This window comes from Eriocheir sinensis, chromosome 1, assembly GCF_024679095.1.
Source record: "Eriocheir sinensis breed Jianghai 21 chromosome 1, ASM2467909v1, whole genome shotgun sequence".
In the NCBI taxonomy this organism is placed as follows: Eukaryota; Metazoa; Arthropoda; class Malacostraca; order Decapoda; family Varunidae; genus Eriocheir; species Eriocheir sinensis.
Window position 1 is genome coordinate 32725917 of NC_066509.1, and position 26056 is coordinate 32751972.

Here is a 26056-nt window from a genome sequence, read left to right on the forward strand (position 1 = left end):
CCATTTTTCTTACCCTCTACTCTTTGTCGCACACCTTCGCCTCGCTTGTCTTTCTCTGCTTTTCCTTCTCGTCTTCTTCCCCTCCTGGTTATGCTTTTCTTATTTTCTTCCTTAATTCCTCTCTGTTTTCTTTTGTCTGGCTTCTTCCTCTTTCCCTTTCGTTCTGTGTTTTCAACTTCCACTTCTTTTGCTGTTTATTTTTCTCTCTTTTCAATGTCCTCCTGACTTTTTATAGTTTCTTCTTCCTTCCATTTTACTATTCTTTCTTTCCGTTCTTTCTCTTATACGTACCTTTTTTCTATCTCCTTTTTCATCATATTTACTTTTTTTTTCTGGTCGATAACGATTTCATATTTTTTTCGGTTTATCTTTCGTCTCATCTTTTTCATTATTCTCATTCTCACCAAATTCACTAATTATTTCTCATCTACCTGCCTTTCGTCACCCATGCATTCCATTTTCCATTTTCTTTTCTTATTCCTCTATAGTTTATTTATCTCCACTTTCACGTTCTATAGATTCACCAACCTTCTCTCCTACCTATTAATCTTTGTCCTTCCTCCTCCTCCTCCTTCTCTTCTTCTTTTTTACTCTATTTTAACCTCCATTTGGCCTGTTCGCATCCGGACGTTTTGATGCCTAATACCACAAGATTTTTTTTTTCCTAACTTCCTTGGCCAGAGGGGTGACAGCTATTTTCCAACGCCATTTTGCAAAGAAAACTTTACCCTGCCATAGGATGACATAGCATTAAAGACGTGTCCATATACCATGATTAACTGGAATATATTTGGGCATAACGAAGCTATTTCCCATGCTATAGGATAAAAACCCTCATTACGTAATTGATTTTTTCTGCCAGTGTGAACCGTAGAGCGAAGGACCTAAGATTTTATCATTTTTCAAGTCCTCTATATACTCAATATTCCCGCCCTCCTCTCCACCACACCCCTTTACACCCCTTACACACACTATACCTCTTATACCTCACACCTGTCACCCCTAATCTAACCCCTCCCCGCCTCTCCCCCTCCCGCCAGTCCCCAGCGCTCGCATCACCGGCTCGAGGGAGATCTTCATGAAGGCGGGCAGCGACATCAACATCACGTGCGTGGTGAAGGGCGCCATCAGGGGAGCGCCCGTCACCTGGTACCACGTGCTGCCCCGCGACCCACGTGAGTACACACCGGGGGAAGGGGGGGGAGAGGAATGGGTGAGAAGGAGGGAAAAGATGATGAGCTCAAGTGGAGAGGAAAGGGATGCTGTGAAAGTTACGCAAGGGATAGGGAAGAGGAGAGAAGGAGAAGGAAAGGAGGTAACGAAATAGATGGGAAGGGGAAAAAGGGAAAAGTGATGCTGGGAGGACTACAAGGGGAGAGTAGATGCAGGGAAGGAAAGAAAGGTGAGGAGAAGAAAGATTATACAGAAGAGAGAGAGAGAAAGACAGATGAGGAACGAATGAAAGAGAAACAGAACAGAACAAAGACAAATAACGAAAGAGAAGATAATACTAACAGGAAAAGCAGGAGTACAAATTGCAGGTAAATAACAAGGTGTGTGGAAGGGGAGAGAAAGGAGGGAGGAAAAGGGTTTGTGGTGGAGGGGAGTGTGTGGAGCTGGATGAAGGTGGAGAGGAAGGAAGGAAGGGAAAAAAAAGTGTTGTGTATTTTGTTTTAGACTGTTACCTTTTTGTTACTTGTTGTTGTTGTTATTGTTGTTGTTGTTGTTGTTCACTCTGCAAGACTGAATGCTTTGCTCTTGCATTTTTTTTTTCTTTCTTTTTCTTCGTCGAACGAAGCTTTTGATATTGCGGATTGTTTCTCTCTCCCCCCCCCACTCCCCCCCCTCTCTCTCTCTCTCTCTCTCTCTCTCTCTCTCTCTCTCTCTCTCTCTCTCTCTCTCTCTCTCTCTCTCTCTCTCTCTTCTTAATTTGTCTATTTTTACATATATTTACAATAATAATAATCCTTCTCTCTTATCTAATACTCTTTCCCGTTCTTTTTTTCCTTGCCTCTTATTCCTCGTTTTTCTTCCTGTTCTACCATTATTCACTTCACCGGAATCTCAGTCCCCACAGGCAAATATTTTATTTTCTCTCTGTTATCTCTATCGCGTTTTTCTCTCCTTCGCTTTTCCCTCCATTTCCTCCGCGTCCTCTCTTCCTCCTTCCATAAAACATTTTCTAATACCATTCTCCTTTCTTTCCTCTCCTTCTCATCTACGTCTTTTCTCCACAGGCTGAGAAGATGGAGGAGAGAGAGAGAGAGAGAGAGAGAGAGAGAGAGAGAGAGAGAGAGAGAGAGAGAGAGAGAGAGAGAGAGAGAGAGAGAGAGAGAGAGAGAGAGAGAGAGAATAATTAACTAAAACACCAGCAAACTCCTTTCTTGACCCTAACTTTCCTCATAAGGGATCAAATTAATTCTTAACAGTTTATCACCTTACTCTGCCCTCCCCCCCTTTCTCTCCCCTCCCTCCTTCTCTGTGTTTTCCTTACCATTTTATTCTTCTTTCTCTTTATCATTATGTGCCACTGTAGTTTCTCTTACTCTCCCTATCTTCATCTTCTCTAACACAGGATCTACACACAACACAGGATCCTTGCCATAACAACAACTACATAACAACACACAAACATAAAAACATACCCCCACACCCATGCACGTATCCCCTTCACACACACACACACACACACACACACACACACACACACACACACACACACACACACAAACACACCCCACCAACCCAGCCACACACCTCCTTCCTCCTTCTTTACACCCTCACAAGTCGTTACATAAGAGTAAAAGACCCATAACGAGGAATTCTCAGCAGTCAGGCGCGCTCTTTATGCCTCGGCGCCGCCCCTGTGAGCCACGCGCCCGCTGAGACCGTTCCGGGGCGCGGGTTGGCCCTCCCCCTGTGCCCTCGAGGCCCATCCCCACAATGTACTGCCGACACTCTTTCCGTGACGCCCCGATAATGGAAATAAAGGGTTCACGGCCGACTTGGTGCTGGTTTGGGGGCGACTGATGCGAAAGGAAGGTGTTGGGAGGGAGATCCGAACCTGTTTGTAGTAAATTGCTGTATTCAAGTACAATATTTTTAGTAGAGGGTAATGATAAAGTGAAGAGGGAATACAGAGAAGAGTTCATGGGGGAGTTAGTGTTGTTTTGGGAGCCCAAGGTGTGGAAAGAGGGTGTTAGGAGGGAGATTTGAACATGTTTGTAGTGTTTTACTGTATTAGTGTATTCTTAGTAGAGGGTCATGATAAAGGGAAGAGGGAACACAGAGAAGAGTTCATGGGGGAGTTAGTGTTGTTTTAGGAGACTTAGGTGTGAAAAGGAGGTGTTAGGAGGGAGATTCGAACCCGTTTGTAGTACAGCCTTTGTTATTTTACTTTATTCCAATTTTTCTTTTAACAGCAGAGCGTAATAATAAAAGTTATAAAGTGTTCACGGGCGACTTATTTTAGGGGCCTTAGGTGTGAAAAGAGGGCGGGAGATTCGAGAGGTATGGTGAGGTCTTTATTATTTTTGCTGTATTCACGTTTTTTTACAATGGGGCGTAATAGTAAAAGGAATCAAGTGATTACAGAGAGGGAACAAGAGGAGTTAGGAAGGGGAACTCGAACCGAGTCTCCAATGCTATAATCTTTGTGTTCAGCTTACTTTCCTTAAGAGCCCCAGTGCTAACAGAAACATAGTAGGGGATGGAAGGCAGTTTGGTGTGGAAGGAGACTGTTAAAGAGGGGCAAGGAGGTGTTAGGAAGGGAAGGGACGTGTTAGGAGGGGAATCTAAACCAATGAGCTGTTATGGTATGCGTTGTTATTCTGTATTCAGTGGGTTTGTTGGGGTGGTAACGGTGGAGGACGCTAAGAGGGAATGGAGGTCCTAAAAGGGGAAAGGAAGTGCTAGGAGGGGAATCTGTACCAAAGAGCTGTTGTCGTATTCATTGTTTTTATATTCAGTAGCTTTCTGAGGGTAGTGGTGGGAGAAGTATAGTGTTCAAGGGTGAGTTCGTTCGCCTACAAAGCTTGGAGTGAAAAAAAGACTTGAGAGAAGAGACCCGAACCTCGGTAACTATTATATCCTTTTTTTTTTCATTGCGCCCTGTAGCATTTTGCAGTAACATTGAAGCTATATAAAAAAAAATCGGGTTGAAAACGGGGAAAAGTGATAGAAAGAGAATTCGAACTTGAGTTATAGTTTGTCGTCTATTCAGCATTTGTTCTACGAGCGCAGTGATAACGGGCATAAGAGTTTTTAGATATAACTTTTCTGGTGGTTTACGGTCGTCGGTGTAGGAGGAAGGAGATGAGAGGGAAAAAAGGGTGTCGGGAGGGAAATTCGAGCTCGCGTTACGGTCTTTGTTATCTATTCAGCAACTTTTTTTTACGAGCTCAGCGATAATGGAAACTAGATTGCTCAGAAGGGAACATGGAAGGTGGCTGAAGCTGCGAGGTGTGAAGAGAGTGTTCAGAGGGTAAAGGTGCACCGCGAGGGGGAACTCAGGCAGAGTAACTCTTACCGTGGTCGTTGTTGTGTATTTAGAGACGACGAGAAAAAGTAATTGTAGAAGTATTTTTGAATATTTTAGAAGGTTAGTATTTCGTATTAATATTTATCATTAGAATTTTATCACTAGTATTTTTTCATGTTAATTTTTATTATCATTAGTATTAATATTATTTTGCCAAGAGTAATATTTTTTTTTATATTATTATTAGTATTACTTTTACTTCATGAGGCGCAGTAATGATATAAATAAGGCTCTTTAGAAGGAGGCTTATTAGGTGGAAGATGAAGTCACTAGGTGTGAAAACTGTGTTAGGAGGAGAACACGGATGGACTAATAAGGGGAATTTAAACATCTTAATATTATTTCGTGTTTCCATCTTTTGAATAACGCCTGGTAATACTGGCATTTAGTTAACACGTTGGGCTTGGTTTATTTTCCATCCACTAGCTTTCTAATATCCCGAGATGCACTCCTTGTTTGTGGGTTAGTCTTGCTCGCCATACGCTTTAAGAAATTAACTTCTCCTCCTCCTCCTTCATCTATTCTATACTGTCCTACCACACGTAGATTACTAGCAGTAGCGGTAGTAGACAGACACCCTCGCCATATATCGCCAGGTCTTCTGGTGCATGTTCTTCCTATGTATTCGTCCTCCTGATCCTCCTCAATGCATCAGAACTTTTGCAATCCCCTAAAATCTTTCAACATATTCCTCCATTCCATTAAACGAAGGACAAAGAGTAGATAGTGAGGTCAATAGCCATGATCGAAACTATAGTTCATTCCACTCTTCCTTATCTCCTTCTTTCTCCTTTTCCTCCTCCTTCTGATCCTTCTTCACATAGAGTTCAATCCTATTCTTCTGATCCAAATATTTCTTCGACCTTCCTCGTCCAGCAGTTAAGAAAGATAGAGTGGAGGGTAACTTTATACTCATCTTCTTTCTCCCTTTTATATTCTCTCTTTCCCATCTTCTTTCTCCATTTCTCTCCCTCTCCTCATCCTATATCTCATCTTCATTTTCAAGCCTATTATATATCTTCGCTTTCCTCCTCGTCTTCTTTCCCTTTCTCCTCATCTTTTTTTTTTTCTAGTCATCCTCTTTCGCTTACTGCTCATCTTCCCTCTTTCTCCTCATCCTTTTTCCTTCTTCTCGCTTGTTTCTCCAGCTTCTACGATGAGGTAGCGTAGCCTGCTTTGGGTGATCAATGAGAAAATATTGTGGCTTGGGGCGGAGCTTACTGGCTGAGGCAATGTGATCACGTTCAGGCTGTGCTGTGTGTGTCTACGGTATGCAGTCTGCCTGTGCACCTGGCTAGTTACTTAATTGCGTATCTCGGCCACCTGAGTGCTCGTTAAATCATGGAGTCATTCATTTTTCTTACGTAACACGTCCTCCTACTTGTCCAACCCCCCAAAAAAGGAAGAAAGAAAACAGCGCTATATCTTTTCACTTTTTTTACCTTTTCTTGATCATGACTTTCCTGTATATCTACACTCATATTTGTTATTCAGTCGATTAAACCTTTTCTTTTTCTATCATTCCCATTTTCCTCAGTCACCTTTTGCCCACCATCATTACCCTCCATTTGTTACTCTATTAGAAGCTTCAAAGGTCATCCCTTTTCAGCACCACCAATGACACGTTCCTCCCATTCCTCATCTTTATCGACGTTCTCCTCCTCCTCTTATTCTTTCTCCTCAGCGAATCGGGGTCGCACAAACAAGAAGACAGTGGAGATCAATCACAATTTGTTCCTTTTATTCTTCCTTTTGTTCAGCGACAGAGTAAAAGCACCATTACTTACAGCTCATATTTTCTCCTCTACAGCCAAATCACCATCAATTACAGATCCTATTTTCTTCCCTACAGACAAATCACCATCAATTACAGATCCTATTTTCTTCCCTACAGACAAATCACCATCAATTACAGATCCTATTTTCTTCCCTACAGACAAATCACCATCAATTACTGATCCTATTTTCTTCCCTACAGCCAGATCACCATCAATTACAGATCCTATTTTCTTCCCTACAGACAAATCACCATCAAATACTGATCCTATTTTCTTCCCTACAGACAAATCACCATCAAATACAGATCCTATTTTCTTCCCTACAGACAAATCACCATCAAATACAGATCCTATTTTCTTCCCTACAGACAAATCACCATCAAATACTGATCCTATTTTCTTCCCTACAGACAAATCACCATCAAATACTGATCCTATTTTCTTCCCTACAGACAAATCACCATCAATTACTGATCCTATTTTCTTCCCTACAGACAAATCACCATCAAATACTGATCCTATTTTCTTCCCTACAGACAAATCACCATCAAATACTGATCCTATTTTCTTCCCTACAGACAAATCACCATCAAATACAGATCCTATTTTCTTCCCTACAGACAAATCACCATCAAATACTGATCCTATTTTCTTCCCTACAGACAAATCACTATCAATTACAGATCCTATTTTCTTCCCTACAGACAAATCACTATCAATTACTGATCCTATTTTCTTCCCTACAGACAAATCACCATCAAATACTGATCCTATTTTCTACCCTACAGACAAATCACTATCAATTACTGATCCTATTTTCTTCCCTACAGACAAATCACTATCAATTACAGATCCTATTTTCTTCCCTACAGACAAATCACCATCAATTACAGATCCTATTTTCTTCCCTACAGACAAATCACCATCACTTCCAACTCTTCTTTCCTCTTCTCATTTACAACTTCTCATTTCTCCTCTACGTACAAACCACTGTTAATTTCTCTTCTTTGTTTCTCCTCTACAAACAGCCACCGTCACCTCCCTCTCCTTTCTCCTCCCTGCAGCCAAGGAGGAGCTGGTGGAGATCAACGCCGGGGGTCGGGGCGGCGTGCAGCTGGTGACGGACAAGAACTCGGGCACCAGCTGGCTCCTGGTCACCCACGCCACCTGGAGGGACGCCGGGAACTACACGTGCGCGCCCGTGCACGCCACGCCCGCCTCGGTGTCCGTCCACGTGCTCGACGGTGGGTGTGGGGGGGAGGGGAGAGGGGAGGAGCGGGGTGGGGGAAGAGGGGAAGGGAAGGGGGGAGGGGAGGAGGGGGGGATATGGTAAGTGTATGTGTGTGTGTGTGTGTGTGTGTGTGTGTGTGTGTGTGTGTGTGATAGGTAGATAGATGGATGGAGAGAGAGAGAGAGAGAGATTACCAGACATTATCATTATTTCTAGCCTAAAGGGACGAACATCAAAACCCGACACACACACACACACACACACACACACACACACACACACACACACTCCGTGGCGCAGCTGGTTAGAGCGCTGCGCTGCCAGGCTTCACGATCTGACAGTGCGGTGGTTCGAGCCCACACAGGCCGGATTCTTTCCGTTGACTAGGAGTAGTTACTGTCCCCCCTTGAGCAAGGGGGATGGGCTGTGTGGTGTGTGAGGTCCTGGCGGTACCCAGAGATCGATGATAAAGAGCACTTGCTCATGTCGGGAGGGTACCTGCTGGCGATTACGAGTTCAACACGTGATCAGGCCGTGGTGGTGAATTACACACAGGGTCGGCAGCAACACGCGGCTCTGCACTTGTTACCTTCGCCAGATTTCTCCTGGGGCCTACTCCTCGCGTGTATGCGGGGGAGGGGGGGGGGGGGTATTATCTAACCCTATGCGTGAGTCGAACCCTGGGCCAAGGTTACCGCTAGGTATAGTATTGTGATAGTTTGACAAGGCTTCTGTGCCGTGAAAGGAAGAAACACTCATGGGACCCCGGCTAATCCTCTTTGGAAATATTTCTTGTGAGAGCCGAAAGTGTTTAAGAATACGGGCTAAGAAGGATGGTGTTAGAGAATGACCAAAAACTCAGGATAACGTAGCTTGTGTACGAGGTGGAGGAACATTTTAGAATTGTTGTGTCTTGGGTTACGACGCGGCTGTCTGTTTTGTTGTACTGCTGACCTGTGAAGGAGCTCGGCTGTACTGCTGAACTCAAAGATGATGGCATGATGGCATGATGCGAGGGCTTTGAAGAGAGAGGTTTGAAGATGCTGATGGTGGTGATGAGGAAGACGTCGTGTTGTGCATGAAAACCTGCCAATGACTTTTAACAAACTTAGGAAACGAGAATCAAGGCAGATCTCGATTTTAACTTGAATTGGCCATCTTTTTCTACTTTAATAACTGGGGGGGGTTTATTAGCAACCACGAATAAAGGACATTATTATTAGGTTTGTAAAGCTGTGTCTCCGGCGAATTTTTTATTGTTTGGTAAGGTTATTCTTCTGCAACATTTATTATTGGTTTCAAGGGACATTTTCCTCAGCGTTATAACATAAAGGTGACAGCCGAGTCCTCTTGCCACGCCTCAGCCTCCAGGTCACAGAGCAAGGTAAATATAGTCTACCGACAGGTAAAATCATCCCCCCTCCCTCGCGCGTTCAAGGTACCAAACTCCGCCCATACCCGTGACGTCAAAGAGTGGTATAGGTAAACTCCGCCCATTTCCCGTGACGTCAGAGTGGTATAGATCTGGGTCTTGGATGTGGGTGAGTCTCTTCATTCAACGGAGCTCCCATTTGTCGAGCAGGTTATTTACTCTTTTCATTGTCAACAGAATTGGTATATAATTTTTTTTTTTACTTTTTTCACATGCTGTATGTGCTGTATGTGTGTAGAGAAGTTCCCCATGCATGTCCTGCAAGTCACTGCACGTCACGGGGTCAAGTCTGAGACTGAGCCGCTGTTAGCTCTGCAACCTCTCCTCGTACCCACGCTCTGACATCACACACACCCGCATTCAGAAGCGCAAATTTAGAGCCAGCTTTTGGGGGGGACGATTTTACCTGTCCGTAGACTATATTTACCTTGCCACAGAGGACGCGGATCAAAGCCAGACGGGAGATTTTGCGGCCCATATTCTCAAACATTTCCGGGCTTACACACTCAAGTTGTGTGAGCCTGGTGAGAGTTTGACAAGGCCTCTGCACCATGAACTTGATAAACATTTATGAGAACCCGATTCACCTCCTTTGTGACCTTTGATTTTTTTGTTGTTGTTGTTGTTGTAAGAGCCGAAAGCGTCTGAGCTTACGGGTCTGAGTGACTCCGTGAGGTGTTTGGGATTCTGAAAGGGTTATCCGCGTGGCTTTTGTTGGGTCCTTTTATTGACTTTCAGCGGGTCCTTGCAATTTTTTTTTTTGGTGGGGACCTTTTCGAGGGGTTCGCGTGAATGTAGGAGATTCTGTACTCGGCATTACCTGTGGGCTCTGGGATCTCCTTGCGACTGCCATCAAAGTCACAATGGTACGTTTAGTGTTGTTGGTCCTGACGAGTAATTTGTTGCTCCTTCCGTTGGGGTTGTGTGAATGAATGTGGCTCGATATTCATTAGTTTCTGCGTGACTTTTTAAGATTCTTTTGCCTTTATATTCGCTATAGTACTTTCAGTGAGTTCTTTTTTTAATTATTTCTCCTTTTCGCTATGCCTGTGAGATCGGGTAAGGTTCCTGTGTTATTCTCCGGCCTCTTGTGCTGCTGCTGCCATCAAATTCTCTATAGTTCTTTTTTGTTAAATTCGTTCTTGCGAGTTTCTTTTAGCCACTCTTGATGGAATTGTGTGAAGAGATAAGGTTCTTTATTCGGTATTTCCTGTGTAATTCGGTGCCTTCTCCAGCTGCTGCCGTTAAATTCGCTGTATTATTATCAATTAGTCGTTCCCGGCGAGACTCCGGTACTCGAGCACGAAAGAAGGGCCGAGTAGCCTCCCAACTTGAGGAAACGGATCGCCTCATTCCGCAGCATTTTGCATCGGCGGGCGGCTTAATGTTCCTTTGTGCCTAATCTCCGGGAAATGTAAGGCCTGAAAAACACAGCCACATGAGACAAGTTCATTGTTACGGGTCCTGTTCCTCGGTGCGGCTGTTCGCTAACGATAACTTCACCAGAATCACCGTGAACTCGTTATTAACTAACTAACGAGCCAATGATCCTAGTACCATTCTATATTGCCTGACAAGTAATGTTCGGGGAAGGAGGAAGCAAGTGTTTCTCCGTCAGTGCCTTCGCCATGTTTACACTTCAGATCAAATATCTAAAACTAAACTAAATTATCCATCCAGTGTAACAATGAACGGAGTGACGAAAGTAATAATAATAATCAAATGATGGAACACACCATCAAAGAAAAAAAAGAACATGACAAAATAAACACCAATATCTGAACCACTTAATCACCAACTAATAAATAATGAACTAACTAACGATCTAAATACACGAAGCAACATTAATAACAATAATAATAATAATAATAATAATAATAATAATAATAATAATAATAATAATAATAATAATTACAACAACAATAATAACCTCGCCTTAAGGGGAGCGTCTGCCATGTTCTAAGATATTATCAGAGGATCACCATTTTCTCACAGGTGATGTGTACCTTGAGTAGGAACATCATGTACAGTTTTGGTGAAGATTTGTTGAAAAAAAAAATTTATGAGTTTTTTTTCAAAAATTTCAAAATTTTGAAATTGAAAAAAAGCATATTTAGAGTTTAGATAGCTCAAAAATAAAAACACCACTGGAACGGGCATACAAAATAAGTGTATTCCTAGAGATTACTTTTCCATTTTTTTTTTTTGTTTCTTCAAAGTTTAAACTTAGAAAATTTATATAAAAATTTTGATGATGTTTATCCAGATTCTGATCACTAGCATTTATAGCTAATTTTTTTCTCTTTCCAACGCTATCTATATGTTTGTGCTAGGTCCATAAATAACTTAGAAATATCAAATAAATGCGCGTGTGACCCTGTTTTGAGAAAACGAAGGAAAACTAAATTTATCGATCGCCCATCGATTCTGCTCTCCGATGACAATGTATTGGTAATGAATGTCAATGTAACTCTAACCCTGTGTAACCACAACATCTTAGTGGAAATTAGCATTGCATTTACAGTTGTTGTGTCCCATATTTTGGCACCTGGTCCCCCCTCCTTGTCGGAGGTATTACTTGGTCGAAGCCAAGGGTATCAGAAGACGCCACCTTCCTCATTGTAGCCAGGTTTTGGGACTAGAACTGACCAGGCTGATAGTCTGCACTTGGTGTTGTCTTCAGTCTCTTCATGGCCCTGGGTCTTTGGTGCCTTTGCAGCTCCTTTGTTTGGCGTTTCAAACCCTTTTCGATGTCTGGGTTTGTCCCGAAGAGTTTGGTTAGGAGGCTGCTCTTCTCGTACCCAATATTATGTTCCAGGGTAGCAAGCTGAGTGATAAACTTTACCCTGTAGTAGCCTGCAAACTTTGTCTTTGGGCATTTCCGCCACACCTTTGAGTGCAGGGACTCATTGGGGTTCTGCGTGTAGCCTCGCAGACACCTACTTAGAAGGTCAGTGGAAGTGAGATCCCTGTAGACTGACTTGATATGCTCCAGGCTCTCGTAGGGCAGTTTGGCGAGGTACAAGTTCTTAGAGGCATGTGGGACTGGAGTTTCCTTCTTGGCCAATGCTCTTTGGTAAAAGCACCAGGAATTCTCCCCTTTCGGGCAGAAGTTGTGTGCTGGTGCCGCGTCGGTGGAGGAGAGGTGGAAAAAGGATGCCCAGATTGCTTTGCGAAGAGTGAGGACGTCAGTGCCGATGTTGTCCCTGATAGCTTTCCCATAGTATGACTGCTGGCTATCAATAATGTGGTCAGTTAGCTTGCCCTGACCTCCAAGCACACTTCTTCTGATCGTCTTGCCCTTCTTCGTGACAACATCGACGCGTGTATCTTTCTTGATCTGTCGCAGTCTTGTACCCATCCTCTTACTAATATGATTTATGCATTCTTCCTTTACCACCTGTACATCTGTGTAAGGGCCTTGCTTATTGTTCAATTGAGCCACAGCATTGTAGGCAGTGGAGTCGCCGTCTCCCACAAACACTGTATATACGAAGCCATGCTGAAGTGAGCGGCTCCATAATGATCTTGGCCTCTTCTGCCTCCATACTCCCTGCTTTTCCGGGGAAGTTCATATGGCACCTATGGGGTCCTTTCTTTACCTTCCCAGATTTGCATATTGGACAGTAGTTACAGATAACCTCAAAATCTACAATAAGTCCTGTATAGACTTCGATAACAAAGCCGATGCCAATATGTGAGCGGTGGCCACGAGTCATCCATGTACCATCGAAGGAGACTTCGATATGAAGATTACCTTGGCTGTCTCTTTCATCAAGGCCCCTACTTACATAGTATTCTTCTATTGACTCATGACAGGTCTTCATTAGGTCCTTATAGTGACTCTCCATCTCCCTGAACAATATATTGCAGTGATTGTTGTAAAAGTGAGCAGAAATGGGTGGCATTCCCATAAATGTGGACCTCTTCTCAAGGCCTACTCTTCCAATTCCAGACACCAAACTGTGGTAGACTTCTTGTAGGTTCATTTCCAGGTATTTATCTCCACCACTCAAGGCTTTGGGTGGCGCTCTACTGAGGACGTCATTGCAGGAGGTGCAGTGAGCTTCAAAAGTTGAATCACATCTGTTGCTGTGTGTCACTACCTTTGCTTTCCCTTTACAGACCTTTTTTGGGCATTGTAGACCTGCCACAAGAAGCTGGAGTTGACTTTCTGTGATAATGTATTTCTTATCACACTCCTTATCAGTTCCCCTTAGCCTGGGGCTAGTGAGGTCCATCCTGCTGCTTGGGTTTGGTGTGGATGGTGTCTGATGTGATGTGGATGGTGTCTCATGTGATGTGGATGTTGTCTGCTGTGAGGTACTTGGTTTTGATGGTGAAGGTGTGCTGGGTGCTCTTGGAGACGTGGAGGCAACAGGTGGTGGTGGTGACCTCGAGTGGTGAGGAGTGGTGGTGGTGGTGGTGGTGGCAAGGGAGGAGGATCACTAATCACTTGCGCTAATTTTTGCCTCCCCAGCAACAGGTTGCGACTCCTAGCCTTGTGGTGTCTTCCTTTCCTCCCCATGGTGATCAAAGAACTATAGCAACTCGCGAGGAATATAGAAAATAAAGAGTTCAGTGTATTCCACGTGGGGGAGAAGTGGCGTGCCTTTCCTTTCAAGATTTGTGTGGGCACTGACGCAGCGACGCTCTGCCTGCCTGCCCGACACCACCACCACCACCCACACTCGAAGAGATGCCAAGTGTCGCAATTCATGAAAAAAAATATCCTCTATTGCAAAAATTACGGACATAAAAGCGCTGATTCATGTATGCATATTTTGGCGCGTAAAGCGCTCTGTATGGCAACACTACCAGATATTTAAAGGGCCGCCAGACCGCGCGAGGATTTAAATTTTAAAAAACTAACCTCGCCACGTGACACCCCATTGTATCCCTGGTATGATGAGCCCATAAAGTGAATTTCGAGGAATTATAAATATTCATCAAAAATACCCCCCCAGACGCTCCCCTTAATTACACCACACGACGAACAGCTGTTTCTAAGTCGAAAAACGACGCTCATTGACTGACACGATGCTTGGAGATTTACATAGATTTACATAGAAAATCAGACCACACAGACCCCATGGTCCAGACTTGGTGGTCTGTCCTTAAACCTAAGTGATTCTACATTAATCAGAAGACTCCAAAACGCTGCATCTCTACTCTAGTTGATATTAAGTTGAAGGAAGTGACGGTCGAGCTTATTTTTGAAGGAGTCAATCGTGTTACACTGGACCACTGATGATGGGAGCTTATTCCATTCTCGCACTACAACGTTGGTGAAGAAAAATTTGGTGCAGTCTGAATTTACTTGTCTACATCTGAGTTTTACGCCATTGTTCCTCGTGCGCAAAGTGTCATCGATCATAAACAATGTTGATCTGTCTACATTCGTGAAACCATTAAGTATTTTAAAACATTCGATCAGTTTTCCTCGGAGGCGACGTTTCTCAAGAGAGAACATGTTAAGGGTAGAAAGCCTTTCTTCGTAGGATTTGTTGCGCAAGGAAGGGATAATTTTCGTTGCCCGACGCTGAACACCTTCTAATTTAGCAATATCCTTTGCATGGTGAGGAGACCAAAACTGTACCGCATATTCCAAGTGGGGTCTGACTAAACTGTTGTAGAGCAGAGTATTACATCTTTATTCTTAAATAAAAGTTTCTTTTAATGAAGCCCAACATTCTGTTCGCTTTATTTGCTGCATCGATGCATTGCTGTGAGAATTTGAGGTTTGACGCGATTTTGACCCCAAGTCCTTGACGCATTGAACGCTTTTGAGTTTAACGCCGCGCATTTCGTAATCAAACTTTTATTCCTCGTTCCAACTTGAAGGACCTGGCACTTGTCTACGTTAAAGGGCATCTCCCATCTATCCGACCAAGCTGAAATTTTGTGCAAATCCTCTTGGAGGCTTTGCCTGTCTTCGTCAGTGAGAACCGAGTTACCAATCTTTGTGTCGTCTGCAAATTTACTAATGCGGTTATTGAGTCCAACATCCACGTCGTTGATGTAAATAATGAAGAGCACTGGGCCAAGAACCGAGCCCTGAGGACGCCACTAGTGACAGGCGCCCACTCTGAGTTAAATCCGTCAATCACTACTCTTTGTTGTCTGTTGCTCAACCAATTCGCGATCCATTGGTTTACCTGACCGTCAATACCTATTTGTTTTAATTTGTAAAGTAATTTATGATGCGGGACTTTATCAAACGCTTTCTGGAAATCAAGATAGACTACGTCCAGTGATTTGGTTACGTCATAAACAGTGAAGAGGTCGTTATAAAAGGTTAATAGATTTGATAGGCAGGATCTTTTGTTTCGGAAGCCATGTTGTGAGTCCCCAATTAATGAGTGGCTTTCAAGGTAACTCACAATTTTGTCTCTAATTATGCCCTCAAGTAGCTTACCTACAACCGAAGTTAGACTAATGGGCCTGTAATTACCTGGTACTGTTTTGTCTCCTTTCTTAAAAATCGGTGTCACGTTAGCCTTTTTCCAATCTGAAGGACAATGCCTTGTCGCAAGGACATATTGAATACGGTTGTGAGGGAGAGTATTTCGCTCTTTGTTTCTTTCAGCAGAGTTGGATATACTTTATCAGGTCCAGGACTTTTATTTGTTTTAAGTGATTTGAGGGTTTTAAGGACTTCATCGGGTTTTATTTCAAAGTTAGACAATGCATGCTCGGGATTTACATTAGTACTGGTGTTGGTGGTGGTGGTGGGAGGACTGTTATTATTAAATACCGAGGAAAAGTAATTATTTAATAGGTTTGCAACGTGTTGGCTGTCAGTCACTAGTGCACCGTCGCTGTTTATTAAAGGTCCAATTCCACTTCTGATCGCCTTTCTGTTGTTTATGTAACTGAAGAAGGATTTCGGATTATTTTTACAGTTGGCTGCAATATTTTCTTCATATCTACGCTTTGCCTGATGCACTAATCTTTTACTCGTCGCCTTGCATCATTGTAAAGTCTAATGTTTTCAGGCGTGCTTTGGTCTTTCTTTAACCTGTAAGACAATTTTCTCTCCTTGACTGAGTGTTTAATTTCGCTATTAAACCAAGGTGGACTTTATTAGTGTTAATTCGCTTCTCGCACAAGGGGACAAATGTGTCCTGCTGAGTGAGTAAGTGATTTTAAAGTTTAGCCAGGCGTCCTCTGCATTGCCGTCATCTGATAGTTGCATATCTATTAGTTTTCGTCGGATTTCTACGAAGTTGGCTCTTTTGAAATTGGGCACCTTAACTTTATTTTCAGTCACCGATGTTTGAGCTCTAATGTCAACGCGCACTAGTTTATGATCGCAGGAACCGAGGTGTTCTCCTACCGTGACATTACTGACTAGGTTATCTTGGGTCGCTATAACAAGGTCAAGTATGTTATTTTGTCGAGTTGGTTCAGAAACCATTTGGCTTAGATAATTTTCCTCTAGAAATTCGATCATTCTATGGGACTCACCTTCTGTACCCGACAGTGTCGCCCAGTCGATATGGGGGAGGTTAAAGTCTCCTAGTATCAGTGAGTCGCTGTTATTAAGTGACTGCCTTAAGACGCTGTACATCTCAAGATCGCCATCAAGTGATTGCCCCGGAGGCCTGTAAGTGACAGATATATTTAAATTGACTTTTGCAATGTTTACTCGCACGCACAAATGTTCAACGTTACTGTTTCTTGGTGTTTTGTCAGTAGGTTGCAAGTAGCTTTTGACATAAAGGGCGAAAGCAGCGCCTCTAGGGTTTACACGATCATTGTTGAAGAATCTGTAGCCATCTATGTTATATTCGGAACTTAAATCAATATTAGTGGTGTCGATAAATGTTTCGGTTATAGCAATTACGTCAAAGTTTTCTGTCAGAGCAAGACATCGCAGTTCATCAAATTTGTTTCTTAGGCTACGCGCATTGAAACTAAGGACTCTTAGGTTATCTTGAAGCTTGGTAATAGAGGTACTGGAGGGTTCAATGTTACGAGTCTGTTGCGGTGTGAGGTGTCTATTTACACGGGCGGGATGGAAGGACGTGGCTGAGAGTCGTTTTTGTTGTTCGGGCGTTACGTACGGCGTTGTTGAGGAGCCTTCAAATCTGGCTGCCCCGATGGGGGACAGGTGTATGCCGTCCCTTTGGAAAAGTCTACTCTGGCCGTAGAAATCGTTCCAGGCGTTAAAGAATTCGACGTCAAGCTCTCCGCAGAGAGTCTGCAGGCGGTTGTTGAGGCTGAAGGCCTTACTGTAGAAGTCGCCCTCATCCCATGTCCGTGGTAGAATTCCTGAAATCAAGATATTAGGGCATTTAGTCTTATACTGCTGGATGAGCCTACGGTACTTGTCCAGCAGTTCCTCAGACCGGGTCGTGGTGACGTCGTTTGTACCTGTGTGGAGAACAAAGAGTGAGTCATTAGAGGCCTCAGCGGAGACCTCGTCCAGGGCAGCTGTGATGTCGTCAACACCAGCTCCAGGATAACAGTAGTTACGCCTACGACGGGGGACTCTGCCACAGAATTCAACCACCTGATGGCGAATCATAGAGTCACCGACCAAGAAGGTGCTCTGTTCCTCGTCCTCCTCCTCCAGTATGGCAAATCTGTTGTAGCAATGAGTAGGATAAATGGCTCTAGGGGCGGGTCTGGCTCCTCCTCTCACGGGGGTGAAGCATTCAGCGTCAGCTCTACCGGTTCCCTGTGACGTGCCTTCTTCGGAAGGTGGCTGGGCATCGAGTGCAGGTGAGGAGGGTGATGAGGCGTCAATTGCAGGAGGGGCGACGATGTTGGCCTGGATAAACTCCTGCAAGGTATCAACAGTACTTGTTAGTTCGGTGATCTTCTTCTCGCCAGCCGTCAGCCTTTCGTCCTGTTGAAGGAGTCTCGTTTCCATCTGCTGAGTCAACAGGCAGATCTTGCAGACTGTCGATCGTCCTGAGAAGAAATGACCAGAGTAGTTTCCTGTGAAATTCGAACATTTCTTTATCGCCATCTTGGTAGGAGGAGGTATCTATATATTTGCTTTGCTTTTTCGTTTTCGGAGGGCAGAGGGACACGTGTGTTAATAAGCGAGAATAAGTGAGAGAGAGAGAGAGAGAGAGAGAGAGAGAGAGAGAGAGAGAGAGAGAGAGAGAGAGAGAGAGAGAGAGAGAGAGAGAGAGAGAGAGAGAGAGAGAGAGAGAGAGAGAGAGAGAGAGAGAGAGAGAGAGAGAGAGAGAGAGAGAGAGAGAGAGAGATAGAGAGAGAGAGAGAGTGAGAGAGAGAGAGAGAGAGAGAGAGAGAGAGAGAGAGAGAGAGAGAGAGAGAGAGAGAGAGAGAGAGAGAGAGATGGGACGTCGTAGGAGGGCGAGAGGGATGGGGGGCGGTCGAGGGCGAAGGACAGGGGGGGCGAGAGAGAGGGTGGGAACGAGAGAGGGCGTGAGGCCGGAGAGAGAGAGAGGGCAAGTGGGGGTAGTAATGAGAGAGAGAGAGGGGGGGCAATGGAGAGGGAGGCGAGAGAAGAGGAGGAGAAACGCGAGAGGGAGGGAGGAGGATTACTGGTCTCTGGGGAATAATCTGTTAAAGTCAGGTAAGGTAGGTCTGAACACCTGAGTAGGAAGTGGCGTCAGGTGGAATCTGGAAATATATAAAGAATGTGGCGGAAAGAGTGTAACACTGTGTTTTGTGTATAGGTGTATATATGTTTTACAGGGCGCTACTGCGAGAGGGTAGATACAGGCAGAGAGAGGTAGTAAAAATAAGGGCAACACTTAATCCTGTCCAGCGAAGCACGTGGTCGCACAGCAAACAGCACACCTCTGCGGGCAGCTAACTAGGTTGACAATAAGCAGTACGCAGCACGACGCGAAATAGCACACGGCACACAGCACAGCAAGATCTACAGTACAGTGCAGTACAGCACACGAGGCTGGAATCGCAAGCGAGAGAGGTCACGGAAGTGGGAGCGCGTGCGGTTTGACCTCTCGGAGTGAGGGCAAGGCGCTGACAGAGGGCAAGGCGCTGACTGAGGGCAAGGCGCTGAGAGAGAGAGAGAGAGAGAGAGAGAGACGAGAGGAGTAAAAAAGAAGTGGAAAAGTGAAAAGGAAAAAAATAGAGTAATGAGGTCTTTGCGGGAGTGACGAAGTAAAATGGAGTAGAGTACATTCTCTCTCTCTCTCTCTCTCTCTCTCTCTCTCTCTCTCTCTCTCTCTCTCTCTCTCTCTCTCTCTCTCTCTCTCTCTCTCTATGAACATTAATCGTCTTCGAACGTCGCGATAAGAGAGTCAGGAGGAAGTTTGTGTGTGTGTGTGTGTGTGTGTGTGTGTGTGTGTAATTCACCTCTTGGTCTGCTGCGGATCTCTCTCGAGACAGCCAGCCGTTCCCCTCCGGAAGAGCACAGAGCTCTTAGTACCGATCTTTGGGTAGGACTGAGACCACTCACACACAACACACCGCGACAACGAGGTCACAATTCCTTGCCTTACGTCGCGTACCTACGCACTGCTAGGTGAACAGGGGCTACACGTGAAAGAAGATAAACCCAACTTATTTTCACCCGGCCCGGGAATCGAACCCCGGTCCTTCTGATTGTGAGGCAGACGCTCTATCCACTGAGCTACCGGGCCGGTGTGTGTGTTTGTGTGTGTGTGTGTGTGTGTGTGTGTGTGTGTTTTAGTAGTAAAAGAGGTTATCGTCTTAGTTGTAATGTTTTGTTTTGATGTCTTGTTTTCCCTTTTTTTTTTTTGTTAGTTTTTTCAATTTGTCTTCGTTTGGTTATGCTTTCCTTTAACAATTCTTTTTATTTTTGTTTTCTACTTTTGTTCTCATATTCTCTTTTTTTCGTGTTTTATTCAACACGTATTTTTGTTTGTATACTTTTTCTTTCGTATATTTCTTCTTTCTTCGTAATTGTTTTAATTGTGGTTGTCTTCCTCTTATCTGTTTTAAGTAAATTTCCGCTCTCTCTTTCTCTTCCTCGCCTCACCATATTAGTTCTGATCCTCTCTCCGTCATTCTGCTTTCTTTCATTTTACTTATAGTCCTCTCGGTCTTCTTTTTATATCCAATCCTTTTTTTCTTTTTTTACCTTCCTACGAAAATTCAAATATTATTTCTTTTCTCCTGCAGTGGAAATCTTCCTCTTGATTCTATTCTTATGATTCTCTCTCTTTATTCCCTATGGCTCTTTTCTTCCTCATTATTTTCCTTCCCTTTTGTCCTTATCCTCTCTTGCTTCCTTCCCTAATCCCCTTGACGGTACTCCTCCTCCTCCTCCTCCGCCTCCTCCTCCTCCTCCTCCTCGTTATCCCATTCCTCTAATCCCTTTTATCCCATCCTATTTGGTCGTGTTGTATCCTCAATCGCCTTTTATTGAATTCCTCTTAGACGGCTCGTTCCCAAATCCGTTTTAGGTTATTCCTCTTCGGCGCCTCGTTCCTCTGATCCTCTTTATCTGACTTGACTTCCGCGCCTTCCACCCCTCCTGATCCTCTTTTGTTCTCTGGCCTGAGCTTTATCTCTCTCGTCTTCCTTCAGGTTATCATCCTTGTGTGTGCTGATTCTGCTCTTCCTTCTCTGGTTCTGAATCTCTTGTTCTACTTTTGCTTTTAATATGAAATATTCTTTTTTCTGAACATTCTTTTAAGTTACAAAATTATATTCCCCTTCTCTGCCTTTAGAGCTCTATCTCTTGTCTTTCTCCGAGTTCTTGTCTTTGAGTGTGCCGCTTCTCTTACTTTTCTTTCTTCTCTTGTTCTGAGTTTATTATCCTTTCTTTGCTTTCTTTCTGTTATTTTCCTTCCTTCATTTTACATATTTTACTTTTCTCTCCTTTGCGTGTCTTTCCCGTTTCTTATTTTCAACGTTTGTCTTCTGTTGTTCTCCGTGTGACCTATTTCTACCGCTATAATTTTCTTTTTTGTTCCTTTTGTTAGAGGAAAGTTGTATAAAGCTGGGCTCACACACAGCCGATTTAGCGTCCCGTTCGGTCCCGATCAGTGAAAACGGCACAAAACGTGTGGCATCGTGGCCATGGTCGGCAGTAAAAATGGCTGGGGCGTGGGATCCCCACATAGCGGCGGCAGGCGGGGTCAGACACCGCCAAGTGGGGTGAGCCTCCATCTGGCGGCGTCAGGCGGGATGAAAATGGCATGAAATAACCGTAGAAATTGTGCGCCACTTGGCAACGTCGGATCATCAGCAGTCCCCGTCAAACGGGGCTCCGCCTAGGTCCCGTTTGGCCCTGTCAAGCGGGACTGCTCGTGCAATACCGCCGGCAGCGGACCCCTGCCTGATGCAGGCAGACCCACGCCTGACCCCGACGTATTTTTGGGGGGAGTCGCCGTGGGGACATGTTCAGATCAAAGATGGTATGAGACGGGATGTTGTCGATCAAGACTGACCCCGTTCATAAAATTTTCTAGGTTGGGACCGAACGGGACGCTAAATCAGCAATGTGTGAACTCAGCCTAAGATCTTCGCATGAAAATAGAATATCATAAAAACGATCCTCCATAAATGTTACATCCTCATGATCATTCTTTGTTTGTATCTAAGATGAACCGTATTGCCTTATCAGTTATCTTCGAGCTTTTTCCATTTTGATCGTCTCTATAGCTTTAATCCTTCCTTTCCCCACCGCTGCGTGCCCTTGATCTCCGTTCCTTTCCCCCAGAAGAGGCTCCAGCCGAGCTCCAAAACGACCCCCAGCCGAGCCGGGCCCAGACGTCCACCCAAGGAACGCCAGGCCTCCCGCTGCTCCTGCTGGGGCTTCACCGTCTGCTGGGACGCGAGGGGGCAAGAACCTGGTGCCTCTGGGTACTTATGGTGGCGTGTCTAGTGCTCCCCAACGCCATCAGGGGGACGAGTGGCCTTCAGGACTCCTCTCAGACTAATAAAGAAGCCGAGGCATTGTTGAAAGTCGCCGCGAGGGATGAAAACAGAGTCCCTGATGTCACGCTCTTAAGAAAACAGGAGTTGAAAGGTGGTTTGAGAATACCCTTTGGGTCCTATACGCCCTCCTCTTCCTTTGAATCATTCACTTCCTTATACTCTTCCTGCTTCGTCTCCTATACCCCATCCTTTTCCTGTTTATCGTTGGAATCCTACACCACCTTCTCCTCCTCCTCCTCCTATTCCTCCTCCCGAAGGCACCACCATCGCCCACTCAGTGTTCCGACGTCCACGTGCTTTGATCTATCCTCCTCCTCCTCCTCCTCCTGCCCTTCCCTCACCCACGCCTCCTGCACTTCCCCCGCCCACGCCTTCCACCCTCAGCTCTAGTCCACGGCGGGGCGTGTGGGAAGCTAGGCGCGGAGGACGTAGCGGCGCTGGAGTGTCTTTTTGTGTTGGTTGTCTGCGGTGGTGTGTTGGTGCGGGTGTGTTGGTGCGGGTGTGTTGCGGGGCGTGAAGGTGTGTGTTGTCCCTCCTCCCTCATGCATGCGTAAAAATGTGTTGCTCTTTCCTGCTCTCTGGATCACGCCACACACACACACACACACACACACACACACACACGCACCATACACAAATAATGTACATATAATTATAAGGTCGTGTGTACAGTTTACGCATCAGTGTGTACCTTTCCACTCCATCATCCAGTCAGGGAATACATAAACGGTCATGCATAAACGCTCATACAGTCATACATACATACATACATACATACATTCATACATACATACAATCATACGTAAATTCACTCGCCAGGCAGAGTGAAATAGAGAGGGAGAGAGAGAATGCAAAATCACGCCAACTGGCTCTGTATTTTTTTTTTCTTTACGTAAACAACCACTTTATAATGAGACTTAGACCACATGTTTTTTTTTCACTTGCCACTCTAAAGGTGTGGAGAAAAAATGAAAGTAAACAAGAGATATTAAATACAAATGATAAAACTGAATATCAAGAAACGTTAATAATAAAAAATGGAGGAGTGGAAGATGCCAACGAGAAAAGAAAAGTGAGAACCAGGAAGAAAAGGTGATTGACTTAAAAAGTTACAGAGAAAAGAAATCAAAACAGATGAAAGATTGAAAAAATGCATCAGGGAAAACAAACCCAAAGTGTGGAAGATAGAATATACAAAATAAAGAATAAAAAAAAAATAAGTGATTAATAATACAGGTTGATGAGAAAAAATGAGATGGAAGAGAGAAAGTGAGATAGAAAAGATTAATATAAAAAATAGTTAGATGATGGAAAAGGAGGACAAGCGAAGAAAGAAAAAGGTGAACAACTGCAGATGAAAACTGGAAAGGAAACGGAAATTACGCAAATCTAAATTAGAATACCAAAAAAAAAGAAAAGAAAAAAAAGGGAGACACACTCAACAGGGGAGAAATGTGCAGGTATGAAATTAAAGTGCAAATCTGATCAATTATTTTTGGTTTTGTGGAAATAGGATAAAGATGCAAACAGTGGAAGGGCATGGTGGAACTCATGAAAATAAAGATTTAAAAAAATAACTATATGAGGAGGACGTAAACAGCCAATGAGAAGAAAAGGAAGAAATTATTGATGTTGAAACTCGTGAAAGATTGGAAAAGATCGAAACTGTAAAAGACTAAGACTCATGAAAAGGAAGATGTAAAAGATAACTACCCAACGAACGTGAACAAATTATATGAGCAAATAATGGAGAAATATCAGGGGACAAAAGGACTATAAAATTCATCTGTTACTGTAACCAATGGGTCTTACCTTAGTGGAAGTGAAATAGAGCTCAATAATTTAATGAAGAATTTTAAGCAATGAAAAAAAGAAATATGTAAAGAGATGAATAACGTAGGTACTGTCTGACTTTCGAATTCTGAAAATTCTGTAGAGAAAAACCTGTACTAGAAAAGACTGAGACAACTAAAAAAGAAAGAGCAAAAGAATATCAGGAGGGACTTAACAAAAACGTTAGAGAAGAAAACAAAATTCTCGAGGAAGGATGTGGAGTTGTTGAATTAGACTTAATATGATTAAAGTTTTTCGGCTCCGTGGAAATGTGAGAGATGAAAAAGAAGGACTGAAACTCACGCAGGAAAAGAACAGATATGAAATTAAACTGTGAAGACGATCAATGACTCGCTCTCTGGCTGGTGAGGATGAAATAGAGATGAGGAAAAAAGGATGTAATTGTTAGCCCAAGAATGAGAGAAATACAAAAAGATAAATAAAATAATGAGTAAAGGAGGACTGACACTCGCGGAAAAAAAAAATATATGGAATTAAACTAATATGACGATCAGTGACTCACCCTCTGGTTCGTGGAAATGGGAAACTAAAAATAAATAAAAACGGTAAGATAACAACGATAAACGATAAGAAGAAAAAAAGGAATAAGATAAAAGTTCAGACAAAAATTAATTATTAATTCAAGAAGGTTGTTAAATCCCTTGCTCTCGATTACGCTAGGAATTAGTGTTATCAATGAAACAAATGAAATAAGTGAAAGAAGATTAATTAAATGCTTTGTAAATTAAACTTCGACGCTGTAATCCATTGAAGATACACGAGAACGATGAGGAAATAACAAAAGCAAATTAGCAAATGAACGAGTTACTGTTGGCAATAATTCATTTTCTATCAATTAAGTGATTTCTGTTGAACGTAAAAAGTGAAAGAAAATGAAATACAATAAAATTTCTGAACGTTTGATATTCTCTCTCTCTCTCTCTCTCTCTCTCTCTCTCTCTCTCTCTCTCTCTCTCTCTCTCTCTCTCTCTCTCTCTCTCTCTCTCTCTCACACACACACACACACACACACACACATACACACACACACACACACACACACACACACACACATAACATCGTTTTAAAAATATGCACCTTTCTCCTTATCTCCTTTCCTCCTTCTCCATCAGCGGCAGCAAAATCCTCGAAAAGATCATTAGACAAACTTGCTAGTTTTCTAGAGGACAATAGTATAATTTTGGATACCCAACACGGTTTCAGGAATAAGTGTTCCTGCTTAACGAGTCTACTGGACTTCCTCCAAGGTATTATGAGAACTGGGATAATTACATCCCAAATGATGTCATATCTAGACTCTCAAAAAGCCTTTGACTAGGTACCACATGGGCGAATCCTAAAGAAACTACAGTCATCGGGTATAGGAAACAACCTGACTGCGTGAATAAGAGATTGGCTCACCAATATAAAACAACAAGTGTTATCCAACTGCCAGGCTTCTGAGTGGCTTCCAGTCACGTGGACTGGACAACGTGGGCAAGGGTCAGTTCGGCGACGTACTACGAAAACTATTCCACCCATGAGGGGTCAGCCGTATGAAAAACGACCATAGCGACTCAGCTTTTTTTTACGTTGTAAGAGAGAAGCTTACGAGGAGATATGTTACAGGTGTTGAAGTACCTGAAGAAGTTCAGTAACGTCGACCACTCCAAGTTTTTCGAGCAACAAACTAACTTAAGAACCAGAAACAACGGTCTACCTATCCAAGCGAAGCGATGTAATTCAGACATTGGCAGGAGTTTCATTTCAGACCGAGTCATCCGACATCGGAATAACCTCCCTCTAGAAGTCGTAGGTGCGAAAACCACCAACTCCTTTAAAATTAATATTGACTGTTACTTCGTTGCAACAGGAGTAGACTGAATGTAAGTACCGAGGTGTTTTGGATCCCTCTGCTGGCACGAAGTGACTGTACAGCAGACCAGATCACCTGAGCGGGCAACCTCGTAGTGAGCCAATAGGCTTCTTGCAGCCTGCCTTCCCATGTTTCCATGTTCCATGTTTCCTCCTCCTCCTCCTCCTCCTCCTCCTCCTCCTCCTCCTCCTCCTCCTCTTCCTCCTCCTCCTCCTCCTTCCTTTTAACCCACTGAGTCTTTCTTTCCCATCCCTTTCTCTAAGTCTTTATCCTCCTCCTCTTCTTCACATCACTCCTTCACTACCTCTTCGTCATTTTTCCCCTTTATCTTATTAATTCTACCGTCTCCCCCTGCTCCTCCTCCTTCTACTCCTCATCCTCTTGTTCCTCTTTGAAGCTGTGGTGTTCAAGGGCTCTTAATACCTTGAAAATAAGAACTGAGGGAAGAAAGAAAAGAACCAAAGAGGAGAAAAGAAAAGGATGAAGAGGAAGAGGAGGAGGGGTGAAG

At 43.8% G+C, this 26056-nt stretch overlaps 1 protein-coding gene across 1 annotated transcript in view; it reads left to right on the plus strand.

Moving 5' to 3' along the window:
* The window catches only part of LOC126995964 (uncharacterized), an 89350-nt gene extending 66633 nt beyond the window's left edge, over positions 1 to 22717 (plus strand). Inside the window, exons 3-5 of the mRNA XM_050855906.1 lie at positions 1041 to 1175; positions 7383 to 7562; positions 21622 to 22717. Coding sequence (XP_050711863.1) covers positions 1079 to 1175; positions 7383 to 7562; positions 21622 to 22229 — 885 coding nt within the window. The 5' untranslated portion in view covers positions 1041 to 1078 and the 3' untranslated portion in view covers positions 22230 to 22717. The remainder of the gene's footprint in view (positions 1 to 1040; positions 1176 to 7382; positions 7563 to 21621) is intronic.
* Positions 22718 to 26056: the final 3339 nt, after the last annotated feature.